Source organism: Lipotes vexillifer, unplaced genomic scaffold (assembly GCF_000442215.2).
Source record: "Lipotes vexillifer unplaced genomic scaffold, Lipotes_vexillifer_v1.1 scaffold230, whole genome shotgun sequence".
NCBI lineage: Eukaryota > Metazoa > Chordata > Mammalia > Artiodactyla > Lipotidae > Lipotes > Lipotes vexillifer.
This window is the reverse complement of record NW_006775143.1, coordinates 5,427,288-5,441,189: the sequence shown is the minus strand read 5'-3', so window position 1 is coordinate 5,441,189 and position 13,902 is coordinate 5,427,288. Positions and strand designations below refer to the sequence as shown.

At 44.6% G+C, this 13,902-nt stretch overlaps 2 protein-coding genes across 2 annotated transcripts in view; one reads left to right on the top strand and one right to left on the bottom strand.

Moving 5' to 3' along the window:
- Nucleotides 1–5,593: 5,593 nt before the first annotated feature.
- On the bottom strand, nucleotides 5,594–8,200 carry POLE3 (DNA polymerase epsilon 3, accessory subunit). Its single transcript, XM_007449745.1, has 4 exons — nucleotides 8,081–8,200; nucleotides 7,895–7,980; nucleotides 7,425–7,543; nucleotides 5,594–7,153 (listed from the first exon to the last, which is right to left on the bottom strand). Exons 1-4 carry the CDS (start codon nucleotides 8,144–8,146, stop codon nucleotides 6,981–6,983), a joined length of 444 nt encoding a protein of 147 aa, XP_007449807.1. The 5' UTR covers nucleotides 8,147–8,200; the 3' UTR covers nucleotides 5,594–6,980.
- A 3,099-nt stretch (nucleotides 8,201–11,299) lies between these two features.
- The window catches only part of CUNH9orf43 (chromosome unknown C9orf43 homolog), a 13,819-nt gene continuing 11,216 nt past the window's right edge, over nucleotides 11,300–13,902 (top strand). Inside the window, exons 1-2 of the mRNA XM_007449803.1 lie at nucleotides 11,300–11,489; nucleotides 11,593–11,743. Coding sequence (XP_007449865.1) covers nucleotides 11,339–11,489; nucleotides 11,593–11,743 — 302 coding nt within the window. The 5' untranslated portion in view covers nucleotides 11,300–11,338. The remainder of the gene's footprint in view (nucleotides 11,490–11,592; nucleotides 11,744–13,902) is intronic.

The window sequence follows — 13,902 nt, the reverse complement described above, 5'->3', positions numbered from 1 at the left end:
CGGGCACTTGGCCTGAGGTCGGCTCCGGGCGATGCCACGCCCACTTACGTCAGCAGGCCTGGCCAATCGGGTGTGCCGAAAGGCTGAAGGGCCCGCCCCTCCCTACGCTGAGGTTCGCTCCTGAGCTGCGGAAGTCCCGGGGGAGCCCACTTGGGGGCGCAGGAGCGGCGCGGCAAGGGTGCTGCGTGTGAACCGACCTCGAAGGTGGCCTCAGCGCCCTGAGGTTTTCTTTATTGCCCCTCTTTTCCCAGCCTAGCGCATACTTGGCATTGGTTGTTTATTGAATAATTAGATGTCAAGGACATTAAAACAACACCATAGTGCCTAACACAATAACTAAGTCCATTTTTGCGGACTGAGCATTTTAAAGTTGTTGAGTTCAGCACCAGGCTGCCCTCCAAGTTTTCAGAGAAAATTTATTCCAGCGTTAATTTCTCAGGGCTTAGTTACTCTGTACCATAGTTTGGGAGATGTGATGTGAAAGACATGGGCACTTTGGAAAGGCTCCAAGTCTGATAGGGGCATCAGACCTGTCTATCTATTATGGGTACAATGAGAGATTTGACCAAAAGTCTGGCGGGGGAAAGATGGGGCAGGAGGGATCTGGTGAGGCTTATGGATGGGGCTTGGGTGAACTGGTAGCATCAGATGAGTGAAATAGGGGTCAGGATCAATACCCTAGCAAATTGATTCCTTTTTTTCCCCCCTAAATATTTACTTATTTATTTATTTGGCTGTGCCGGGTCTTAGTTGCTGCACACGGGATCTTTAGTTGCGGCATGCGGGATCTTTAGTTGTGGCATGCGGGATCTAGTTCCCTGACCAGGGATTGAACCCATGACCAGGGATCGAACCTGGGCCCCCTGCATTGGGAGTGTGAGTCTTAACCGCTGGACCACCAGGGAAGTCCCAGGAAATCCTCTGTGAAAGTGAGAGGGGGATTACTGAAACGTCGACTTTGAACTGTGAAGAATGTCAGAGGGTTGTATTACACTTATTCTCAGATTTTATTTCTCAAAATCTGTACCCCAAACCTGTTTTATACCTCTTTATATTCCAAGTCTAAGAGGCAGAGAGGCTTAATGCTGGGAAAATATGACACTGCTTAATTCCCAGCTGCTAGAGTTCTGATCTGTGTTCCAATAAGGAAGGTGGTGGAAAGAAAGTAATGCTTTTTTGTGCATTAAAGAGTTAGGGACAGTACCATATATTTTACATTCACTTATCTAATTTTGATGACAACTATGTTATTCTCATTTTATAGATTGGGAAAACAATAGCCAGGAGATTAATTTGCCCCATGCCACACTGGGATTTCTCTTCATTGCCTGCGAACCATATTCCTTCAACTCACAGAGGTAATTACTATTTATTTTTTCCCCCAGTTTAGATCCCCTGCCCAGCAGGTCTTTCATAACACCTCTCCCGGACTTCCCTGGTGGTCCAGTAGTTAAGACTCCATGCTTCCAACGCAGAGGACATGGGTTCAATCCCTGGGCGGGGAAGTTCCGCATGCTTCATGGCATGGCCAAAAACAATAACAACAACAACAAAATACCTCTCCTATCTCTGAGTTTATTGATAACTAAAAATAATTAGTACCACTGGATACCTCCAAGATCCCAAACAGGGTGGAAAATTTAAGAATGCTGCTGTTTGGTGTAATCTGTTTTTCCCATGTCACTCTTATTCTTGACTGAGAGACCTGTTCCCACTTCTCGCACCCCCCACCCTTTAAAATATAATTTTACCTTAATCTGTCACTCTTATCCATAAAAAGTATTGTGAATGCAACGACATGACTCTTAAATGTAACGCTGAGCCAAAGGAGTCAGACACAAAAGAACATATTGTATGATTTCGTTTATATGAAGTGCAAACCCAGGCAAAATTAACCTGTGCTGGAAGTCAGGATAGCGACTACTACTGGGGAGATAGGAAGAGACTGGAAGGGAGATCGAAGGTTCTTTTTAGGGTGCTGGTCATGTTGTTTATTGATCTCAGTGTGACTTTCATAGATATGTTTAATTAATTAATTAAAGTTTTTTCTTGGCTGCACCTGTGCTGCTTGCGGTATCTTGGTTCCCCAACCAGGGATTGAACCCAGGCCCTTGGCAGTGAAAGTGTGGAGTCCTAACCACTGGACCGCCAGGGAATTCCTCATAGATGTCTTTAGTTCGTGAAAATTTATCAACCTCTACTCTTATTTGCACCTTTTAGTATGTATATTCTACTTACTAAGTAAAAAGTAAAAAAAAAAAACCCGAACTCCCACTTTATTGAGTGCCTTCCAGGCCAGGTAGGTACATGGCACTGGGCTAAATGCTTGTGAAGAGCATAAAAAGAACCAGATATTAGTGGTTGCCAGGGGCAAGGGGAGGGAAGCACGGGGAATAACTGCTTGACTGGTATGAGGTTTTATTTTGGGGTGATGAACATGTTTTGGAACTAGATAGACATGGTGGCTGTGAATGTGCTAAATGCCACTGAGTTGCTCATTTTAAAATGGTTAATTTTGGGCTTCCCCAGTGGTGCAGTGGTTAAGAATCTGCCTGCCAAAGCAGGGGACAAGGGTTCGAGCCCTGGTCCGAGAAGATCCCGCAGGCCGCGGAGCAACTAAGCCCATGCGCCACAAGTACTGAGCCTGTGCTCTAGAGCCTACGAGCCACAACTACTGAGCCCGCGTGCCTAGAGCCCGTGCTCCGCAACAAGGGAAGCCACCGCAATGAGAAGCCCGTGCACCACAACGAATAGTAGCCCCCGCTCGCCACAACTAGAGAAAGCCTGCATGCAGCAACGAAGACCCAATGCAGCCAAAAATAATAACTTCATTAAAAAAAAAAGGTTAATTTTATGTTCTGTGAATTTTATCTCAATCAAAAAAGAAAACTGGTTAATCAAATTCAATATGGGTTTTTTCTTAGCTTTGACAAATGTACCATGGTTATATAAGATTAACCTGAGGGCAAATTGGGTGATGGTTATACTCTTTGCTACTTTTCTGTAAATCTAAAATTGTTCAAAAATAAAGTTTAGTTAAAAAAAAAATTAGAAGCAAGGCAGTGGGCCACTGGAATGGAATCCCATCTTTTATAAATTAGTGGTAAGTCACTTCTCTCTGATGAGCCTCAATTTCCCATCTGTGAAAATAGGAGATTTTTTGTAATTTTACATGGGTAAGGATGGTAATCCTCCCACCCTCCAAATCCAAATCAGAATCTCTAGGCATGAAGGGCTGTGGTTAAAAACAGAGGAGAAACATTACCTTGGCCTAGTAAGGAAACTTCAAAATCTGGATACCACTACAGGATTGAGAGAGGTGTGGTTGGGAAAAACTGGCAGATGACCTCAAAGATTCTTCCCAGTCCTTGAATTCTATAGTTTTAAGTTATAGTCCCCACTCGCAGGAAACATGATTTTTCCTAGGTAGTCAAAGTTTGGTAAGAACTAGGGTTGTGTGGAAGAGTTCTTTGGGGGATTCATTCTTGACTGGAGCCTTATGTTGGGGTAGAAGCATGTTACAGAAGGTCAGGTGAGCCCACCTCAAGCAGGCTTTGAATAACAGGTCTAGGTATGGATTTGACTTAACAGAAAGCAGTGAGGGACTGCAACATAGCAATGTTCCAGGAAGATCCACTTGGCAAGCAGTACACAGAGGAAGCTAGGGGAAGCAGAGATGAGGCAGGAAACTGAGCTCAAAGGAAGCCACAGAAGTCCAGATGGGACTTGAGGCCTTGGCTGAGTGGTGCTCATGGGAATTAAGAAACAACATGTTAAAAAAAAAAAAAAAAAAAAAGAAACAACATATTTCTAGGGACTTCCCTAGTCATCCAGTGCTTAAGACTCCACGCTACCACTGAAGGGGGCTCAGGTTCGACTGAGATCCCACATGCCGTGCAGCACAGCCAAAAAAAAAAAAAGAAAACAATATATTTCTAGATATATGCCCCTATGTTCATCGTGGCACAGCATTCTTTACAATAGCCAAGATATGGAAACAACCTAAGTGCCCACCAACGAATGGATAATGAAGATGTGGTGTATATATACAATGGAATACTATTCAGCCATAAAAGAGATGAAATCCTGCCATTTGTGACAACATGAATGGACCTTGAGGTTATTATGCTAAGTGAAATAAGTCCTGTGGAGAAACACAAATACCGTATGATTTCACTCATATGTGGAACATAAAAACTAAAACAAAACCCCAAATAAATGAACAAACCAAACCAAACCTACAGAGAACTGAGCAGCAGTTACCAGAGGGGGAGGGGCAAGGGGGAGGGAAAAATGGGTAAAGGGAATCAACAGTATGGTGATGAATGGAAAATAAAGTTTTGGTGGGTAGCATGTTGTAGAGTATACAGAAGTAGAAACAGAATGTTGTACACATGAAACCTATGTTATGAATCAATATTACGTAAATAAAAAAATAAATTACACTATTAGAAATGAATATATTAATATAGAATGAGCAAACTGGAGTTAAACTTGAACTATTTTGGTAATCCTTAAATAATATTCTTCTGCTCAAAAAGCAATCAAATATTTGGTAACAGTGCCTATGATGTCTAGTAGAAGCCAGAGATTAGTCTTTATCACACAGAGTACAAATGTTATGCTGTGTATGTATCCAGACTTTACATTCTCCTTAGGCTACTATTATGAAAGAAAACAGATTATCTTCGACAAGATTATAAAAATGATTTCTTTCCTATTCTGAAGATGCTCTGTTAATTCAAAGGGAAATGAAAATATGTACGGAAGAGAAAAACAAAAATAAAAACAAGGCCTTGCTGTGTACATGCCACTGTGCTAAAAGTCTTGTTATCTTTCAAAATTCTCCTTTTAAGGTAGGTATTAATACTGCCAATTTAGAGATGAAAAAACTGAAGTTCAGTGTATTTTAAAAAAAATCATTTGTACAATAGCCAACTATGAAGGACTCAGTGTATGCTGTTTTCCCAGAGACATATACTGTGACATTGTAACTAACTTGTAGATATAGCATCAATATAAATTTCAAGGGAGAAATAAGAAATATATTGAATAGCTTTGTCTTTCATACAAATATAAATGTGAAAGACAGGAAAAAAAAAGAAGCGATGTTTCTGCTGTGGAGAAGGAAAAAGCCACTGGACCTAATGAGCGTTGGGCTTGTGTATCTATCTGTGAATTATGATTTGAAACAGTTCCGTAATCTAGAGGTAATACAGTGTCATAGCTGAAATCATGGAGATATCAGCAGTGTTCCTTCATAGGATTTAAGAGTTAATACTTGAAAGCATTTAAAACAGTGCCAGGAACACAGCAGGGACTCAATAAATGTTTGGAGTTGTTGAGCATCTACCATGTATAGAGTGCCCAGTAGAGCCATGGGAAGCTCTCACTGTGGGTGAAGAGCAGCAGCGCCCCTGCTTGTTAATGAGCAGCATCTTCCGGTCATCCAAGGTGATGCAGGATCCCATATTTATAAGGGTCTGGCTCAGTCCACACCCCAAGAACTGTATAGAGCATGATCAGTGGTCCTCCCCAAAAGCAAACTTACAAACAAGAAGGATTAAAGAGGAGTCATCACTTTTAATAGGAATTTTTATTTATACAAAGCATTATAATTTTCTCAATATTCTTCACTCATTTATCAACAAACTTTCCACTGTATTCATTTAACAAATTAACAGTGTCACACTACATTTCACTACCTTTCAACCTCCAAGCACTCAACTTAGAGACAAACAAAAAAGTGCTCGAAGCACCAAATAGAAAGAGAAGAAAACTAGAAAAGGTCAACAGAGATACTTCAGAAGCAGTGAAAGGGGATGGGTTAGGGGAGGAATTAGATTCCTGAGCACCATCAGATTTCCCTTATGGTTCAGAGAGGTTTACAAAGTCATTTTTAAAAGACATGAGATTAGAACTAGGGAATCAGAGGAAACCACACTTTGGGATATTAAGCAGGTCATCCAAGTTCCTGGATTGGGAGAAGTGAGAAAAAGAGGGACAGAGAAAGTGGGAATGGGGAGCAGAGGAGAGGCAGAACAGAGACAGGAGGTGAGAAGCACAGAGGGAGAAAGTTGTGCCTAGAAGAAATAAAAGTCTGGAACTTGTCATGAATTGGAATAATGAAAAGCCAAGTCACAAGTCTAGGAGATGGACTACAAGAAGAGAAAGCCTGGAAGTTTATAACTTCCAGGAGGTGACAACAAATCCTGAAGCTGTACAGTCACAGGCAGTGAGGTGCATTTAAGACTAAACCATCTGTTTTACAAGAGTAAGATGTTGGCAACCTTACTTGACTAATTCTACTCTGTTGATTTAAAAGCGTCATGTGCCGAGAACATAGCCACCCAAGCAGGTAACATGCCTATAGGCAATACAGAAGGGGTCCAAGCCAAGTGAGTCTGTAGAAACCAAAATTCAGTTAATGTTACTGTCAAGTGAGGAGACAACAGGAAAGATTTCATTGTTCTCTCGAACCCTTACAGTAATTTCCTAAAGCTAAGCCATTCTGATCACCTGAAATAAGCTAGTATTGCCAAATACTGTACAATCAAATAGGCTGACCATGATCAAACCCCAATTTTTCCTGAGCCTTGACTGCCTCTGTCATCTGGAACACAGTCGGCAGCATGGAAGTAATTATTACTTTTTTGGGGGGTGGGGAGGGAACTGGGGATCAACAACTGCCTAACTATACGTGTAAGTAAACAAGAGAGATCAAACTGACCAATTAAATTAGCTGTTCAGAATCTCTCTTACCAAAAAGTCGTAACCTTGAGACTGATTAAGCAAAACAGGATTCCGCTACTCAGATGCTCCGAGTCTGGGAAGCGCTGGTTTTAATGATAATTCTCATGATAATTCAGTTTTTATTTCGATCTTCTGCCTAAGACTACTCTGCCCAGCACGAAAATGCTTCACGCAAACGTGTACGGCGTTTCAGAGTGGTACCTTCCGAGCTGCGTCTCCCCATCCTCTCAGTTGTCCACTTCCTCCTCTTCATTCTGTTCTTCTTCCTCCAGCCTTTCCTCATCTTCATCGTTGTCCTCATCCCTGCTCTTGTCTTGCTCTTCTGAATCTGTTTTTTTGTCTTTGTCTTTCTTCTTTTGCTCTGAAGCTTCCTTCTTGCCTTTCTGCTCCCTCCTGTAAGCTGTAAGGATGAACGGGAGGGAGTTAGGAGGCAAGGCTGAACCAGACTGCAGCAGCCAACTCCACTGCATAATTGGAAAAGCTGAGGCACAGAAGGAAAAATAACCCGCCCAGCACCACAAACAGTTATGCGGTGGTGCCTGCCATCGGAGTCGCATCCAATACTTGCTTACCAGACTTAAAGGCACCCCAGCTGATAAAGACTTAGGGCCAGGTGAGCAGATCATACAGGATGAACATCTACTTGGATGAGAAAACGAAAGGGTAGTTACCTTCCAGAGCTTCTTTTAACGGGGTCACGAACCGCTGAAACTCCATCTCCTCCATGGCGGAGAGCACATCGCTGGCATTCAGTGTCTTGCGTTTCCCTTTCATCGCGAAGTTGTTGGCACTGAAAGAAGAAAGATTAAGGGCTGTCAGATGCCCTCTTGCCACGTACGGAGTGGGTGGGAAAAGGAGCACCCAGAAGTGGCACGAGAAAGCCTGCATGCACGGATTTTTGTGACACGGTAAGTCCCTCCCTTACCTGTACAAAAGGGTTAAAGCAAAGTTACTGTTTTCTTATTTTGTTTCAGAGATTGCAAGACCTGAACGAGGGCTCTGAACCTCCCTCCACTGAGGTAGAACATAATTCCTGGGGTTTGCGGGCTCCAGGCCACGAACTCCGAACCAGTGTGTGTGTGTGGGGGGTCTCTTTACGCCTTATGCCCAGCTAAGCTCTGGCTAGCTCTGTCCGCCTCACCAGGATGTGGCGTACAGCACGAAGACGCTGGCGGCGCGGGAGATGGCGCTCCGGGCCTCCTTGGAGATGCTGACACCGTCCGGGAGCTGTGAGAAAAGCGCGGGTGAGCAAAGCTACCGGCCCAGGACCTGTTTTCCCCTGCCCGCTCGTCCGCCCCTGGCCCGTCCGCCAGCCGGAGCTGCTCACCGCCTCCTTGATGATCCTGGTGATGACGGCATTGGGGAGGTTTAGGTCCTCGGGCCTCTCCGCCATTGCCGCGGCCGGGGCCCAGGCCTCGGACCTCCTCTTCAGGCAGCTACAGCGACCGGACTTCCCGCGTCGCCACGGTCTGACCCAACGAGGCTTCCGTCGCGCCCCGCGTTGCCCACACAGTGTCCCACAGTGCCCCGCGCGCCATAACCTTCCTCCTCCTCCAGCCCAGCTTCCGCCTCCAGTGGCTGGTGCTTCCGAGCTTTGCACGCTGCCATGGTTTTGGCTCGCGGGGTTTCCGTCCGGCCTCACCGGCACCTGGCGTCCCTTCCCAGGCACGTTTCTCTGCTTCACGCCACCACCATATCTGGAACTTGCTTAGCAAATGAAGTATGGCTCACTGGGCTTTCCGTCCCTTTCCCATAGTGCTCTGCGCGGCTGCCTGGCGACGTCGCAGCCTGGTGGCTAGCGTGGGAAACGGAGGCGTGGACTGAGCTGGTGGGGCGGGGCTCCTCCTGATGAGAGGCTGGGCCCATCGTTCACTTCACCGCGGGTCGAAGAGTGGCGTTTTTCTGTGGGCTTAGGCTGCTTGGCTTCTGCTTTGGTTTCGCGGAAGCGCGGCCCTCCGAGGCCGCATTCTCCCACTTCCCTTTTCCGGAACGAAGCGGGAAATCTTTTTTCAGTTCTGCCGGCGCAAATGGCCACCTCTAATGTTTTTAGCCCTCTCGACTTTGTAGTAATGGTATTAAGAAAAACTATTACCTAAATGTTTTTTTTAACGCACACTACTTTGTCAGCACCGTGCTAGGGCTGGCGACGTAGAGATGGGCATGACTAGACCTCGGGGCTCAATTTGGGCTGGTCAGGTAACAAAAGGGCAACACGCAGCCGGTTGTAAGAATAATGTAATATTATATTCGCATTCAAAACCAGACCCTCTTACAATTGTATCTGCATTTTAGTTCATCGAATTGTTTATCGTGCATCTTTCCTAGTAAAAAATCATTTCCATGGCTTTGCAGTGGCTTTTTAAAAAAAATTATTGTTTTTGGCTGCGTTGGGTCTCATTGCTGCACGCGGGCTTTCTCTAGTTGTGGTTCTCTTGTTGCGGAGCACGAGTGTGGGCTCTAGTGTGGGCGTCAGTAGTTGTGGCTCATGGGCTCTAGAGCACAGGCTCAGTAGTTGTGGCGCACAGGCTTAGTTGCTCTGCAGCATGTGAGACCTTCCCTGACCAGGGCTCGAACCCGTGTCCCCTCTATTGGCAGGCGGATTCTTAACCACTGCACCACCAGGGAAGTCCCTGCAGTGGCTTTTTGAGTTCTACCATTTTCCTATTACATTTGTAGCAATTGTCCTCACTCCCGCAAAGCAGAAACGCTTTTTTTTCTTGAAACCTGCTGTCTCAGGTCACCCATAGTTTTCCTGTTTTTGACAGTGACATGAACACGGAGAAATATTTCCCTATTATAAAAAAAAACAACAGCAAATGAGATGATAAGTGGCAACTGAAACTGCTTCAGTTAGAGATTATAGAGTTTGGTGGGAGAACTGTCCACTTGGCTAGAATACACCTGGTTTAAAGATGTCAGGAAATGCTCAGCTCCAACCAGTTGCTATCTAGTTGGAATTGGGCCCCTGTGTTGTTAGATATTTTAATTTTTAAGAGGAGCCAGCAATCTGGACAGTATGGACTATTTTCATCTTTGCGTAATGGCTCAAAGTGCAGGCCAAACAAAACAAATCATAGGCCAGGTGCAATCCCAGGCCAATAGTTTGCTATCTTTGGTTTAATTTATAAGCACTTTAGAACAGGAACTTATTTCGTTCTTTATTGTTCTCTATGCCCATAACAGCCCCCCTCACATATTTGGTAGTCAATAAATGTGTTGAGTAAAAGAAAAAAGAAATGGACACTGTCCTTAAAAAGTTATTAGGGATCAGGTGGTAGTGGTTGCCTAAAACATTTCTAGAGAGAGAAAGATAACATTTATTGAGCACCTGTTGTATATCATACATAAAAGTACATTATCTTATTTAATGCTTCTATGATGCTACTTAGGGATTTCCCCTTCCCTACTTTATATGAGGAAACAGGCTGAGGGAGGTGAAGTAACTTGCCCAAGAGCATACAGCCAGTAAATGAAAAGCCAGTGGCTTCTGATGCAACTGTGGGTCGACTGATTTGCTGTTTGAGCAAACTCATTCATTTCTGGTGGGTATTTTAGCCGCCTGAGTGAGAACTGGAGCATACTGAAAATTGAAGCATCTCTTCCAAAAGTTTGAGCCATCTAAAGCACTTCTGTGACTCAGCCGTTGCTCAGTATCCACAGAGGACTGGTTCCAGGAGCCCCTGTGTATAACAAAATCTGAGGATACTCAAGTGCTATGTACATTACTTATAATTTGATAAGGCTTTTTGGAGATGGTGGCATCTTCTCCCTAATGATTAATGAAGGGGAAAAGGAAGGGATGCTAATATTTATTTTGAACTATATGCCAGAACATTTTTCCTCTCTCTTTTTTTTTTTTTTGTCTGAAAGCTTCTTTATTTCACCTTCATGTTGTCTTACTGGCCACTGTCCCTCTACTCCCTTCAGATGGTTCTTTCCCTGGACTAGGATAGTTTCTTCCCATACATGTGCTCTCAGTATTCTGCTGAATGGGCCTCTCACTGTTGTGGCCTCTCCCGTTGCGGAACACGGGCTCCGGACGCGCAGGCTCAGCGGCCATGGCTCACGGGCCCAGCCGTTCCGCGGCAGGTGGGATCTTCCCGGACCGGGGCACGAACCCGTGTCCCCTGCATCGGCAGGCCGACTGCCAACCACTGCGCCACCAGGGAAGCCCTATGCCAGAACTTTTAATGTCCATTAATTAATTGTTGTGGTGATCCTGTGAAATAGACTTATCCTCATTTTGCAGCTGAGGAGACTGAAGCTCAGATTGGTTAAATCTCAGGTCACTCAGTTATTAATTTAAATGGTCAGTTAGGAGACCTTCTGGAGTCAGTCTGAACCCAAACTCTTGTGCACTCTACTCCATGCTGAGATTATTTCATACTTGCTTGTTACGCAATTCCTAATTATCCTGTGACCACCACTTATCTATATGGTTCAACAGAAATATTTCACGCTTAGAGTGCAAATTAATATCTGGACTGCATGGCTAATGTATAGTATTCCCTAATTATGTGGTGATTGTTTTTCCAGAGGGCTAGAAAGCTGCAAGATTGGCTTTTGTCCCAAACCATTTGTAGCTATGGACTTGCCAGATAAAAGCCAGTGGGATGAAACTACCTGTGACCTGGCTGTTTGTCAGCATCCACAATGCTGGGCAACTCTCCGCCAAATTGAGAGGGGCCACCCTCGAATTCTGGACTCCTCCCGCAAATCTCCTCTGGATGCTGAAGGTGAATTAGCCAGCCCTGTCTCCTTCCATACAAGATCCTTGAATTGTTTCTGTTTGGCTCCCTTTTGACATGTTACATGTTTTCCTCTGGTCTGGTCTTTCAGACAGGCTCCCAGTGCTCACCATTGTAAACATCGCAGATTCCTGCTTCCAGGCCAAGAGACTTGCTTGTGGTCATTCATCAGGATTTACCTTCCCCAAGGCTCACTCTTTATTGTCGCAACGTTCAAAGTTTTACTCCAAATTTCAACGCAGGTAAATTATCATGGAATCTTCCTTAAAGGGCTTATGACCTCAAAATTCTGGGTTAACTTCCTTTGCTCATGTAGTAGACTTGGAGAAAGCTAGATTAAAAATGAAACATTAATGGGAGTTCCCTGGTGGTCCAGTGGTTAGGACTCGGCTCTTTCACTGCTGTGGCGCGGGTTCAATCCCTGGTCGGGGAGGTGAGATTCCTCAAGCTGCATGGCGTGGCAAAAAAACAAACAAACAAACCCTCACTTAAAGGAGTGATGAATAGTTAGTGGGAAACAGAAAGAAAGTGTTCTTTTTAATTTTTTTTAAAATTTATTTATTTATTTATGTTTGGCTGCATTGGGTCTTCGTTGCTATGCTCGGGCTTTTCTCTGGTTGTGTCGAGCAGGGCTACTCTTCGTTGTGGTGCATGGGCTTCTCATTGCGGTGGCTTCTCTTGTTGCAGAGCACAGGCTTTAGGCACGCGGGCTTCAGTAGTTGTGGCACACGGGCTCAGTAGTTGTGGCTCGCGGGCTCTAGAGCGCAGGCTCAGTAGTTGTGGTGCATGGGCTTAGTTGCTCCATGGCATGTGGGATCTTCCCGGACCAGGGCTCGAACCCGTGTCCCCTGCATTGGCAGGCAGATTCTTAACCACTGTGCCACCAGGGAAGTCCAAGAAAGTATTCTTACTTGTCTTGTAGGAGTTGGTTAAAAGGGGGGAGATTGTATTAGTTTTCTACGGTTACCATAAAAAATGTACTATAGACTGTGGGTTAAACAACAGAAATTTATTTTCTCACAGTTCTAGAGGCTAGAAGTCCAAGATTAAGGTATTGGCAGAGTTGTTTTCTTCTGAGCCCTCTCTTCTTGGCTTGTAGGTGGCCATCTTCTCCTTGTGTCTTAACATTGTCTTCCTTCTGTGTGTGTCTGTGTCCTGATCTCTTCCTACAAGCACACCAGTCATATTGGATTAGGGCCCACCTATATGACCTCATTTTACCTTAATTATCTCTTTAAAAAGCCTATCTCCAAAGATAGTCAAATTCTTTTTTTTTAAACAAAGATTTTAAAAATATTTATTTATTTATTTATTTATTTATTTTGGCTGCGCTGGGTCTTAGTTGTGGCACACAGGATCTTCATTGCAGCACATGGACTTGTTTAGTTGTGGCATGCGGACTCTTGGTTGCGGCATGCATGGGGGATCTAGTTCCCTGACCAGGGATCGAACCTGGGCCCCCTGCATTATGAGCTTGGAGTCTTACCCACTGGACCACAGGAAAGTCCCCAAATACAGTCACATTCTGAGATACTGGGGGTTAGGACTTCAACATAAGAATTTTGGGGAACACAATTCAGCTCATAACAGGGAGTATCTCATCAGCTTCTGTGGGTCTTGAGAAAACTGTGTCCATATATGCTGTTTTTCTTATCTTTTATTTTTAGGTATGAAGTTATTTGTAAGCTCTCGAAGGCAGAAGCAGTGGTTTCCTTTTGAATCTCCTGCAGAGTCTAGGCACCCAGTTAGAGCTTGGTGATGTTGGAAACTAAGGGACGTGTGTCTGTGGAAAACGTAGACTTAAAATTCAAAGGCCCTATTGCCTGGAATCAAAACACTAATGGGGGCCCTTATAGTGGTTTCTTATTCCTCTTTGATTTAAGCAGCGCTTGATGATTTCTGTTAGGCTAAAAGGTAGTATAGGAGAGGGTAGGACTACTTTCTGGTTTTCTGAGACTTGAACGCTGAGAAAATGGTGGCTTCTTGCAGTCAGGGCCTGTCAAAGCAGACTATGACATCATTTGCTTAGCTGCTCATTGAATTCAGAAATATATCTTGGTGGGGCCACTTTGTTGTGTGCTGGGGATATTATGGTAAACAAGATACGGTCTTTACCTCCAAGGGGCTTTCAGCCTAGTTGGGGAGACAAAGAACCATTCAGTGTGATGTGTGTGGTGAGAGGAGTGCCCCTTTGGTATGTGGAAGCACACAGGTAGGGCTCCTAGCCCAGGGCACTGTCTTCTGTACAGATGGCATCTGTGCCTAGACCTGAAAGCAGAGCAGCCTAGTAAAGTGGGGCTTATAGGTGGGTAATGCATGGGAAGAGAGTTCTAGACTATAGCACATGCAAAGGCCTGGAGGCAAGAGGAAATTGTTTACATATCAGGAAAGTAGCTCATTG

Bases quoted from the DNA above. Each gene is read 5' to 3' on its own strand.
- POLE3 (XM_007449745.1), bottom strand. From the start codon at position 8,146: ATGGCGGAGAGGCCCGAGGACCTAAACCTCCCCAATGCCGTCATCACC. The intron at 7,981-8,080 runs GTGAGCAGCTCC...CTTTTCTCACAG, and splicing joins CCAGGATCATCAAGGAGGCG to CTCCCGGACGGTGTCAGCAT. The intron at 7,154-7,424 runs GTAACTACCCTT...TCATCCTTACAG, and splicing joins GTTAAAAGAAGCTCTGGAAG to CTTACAGGAGGGAGCAGAAA.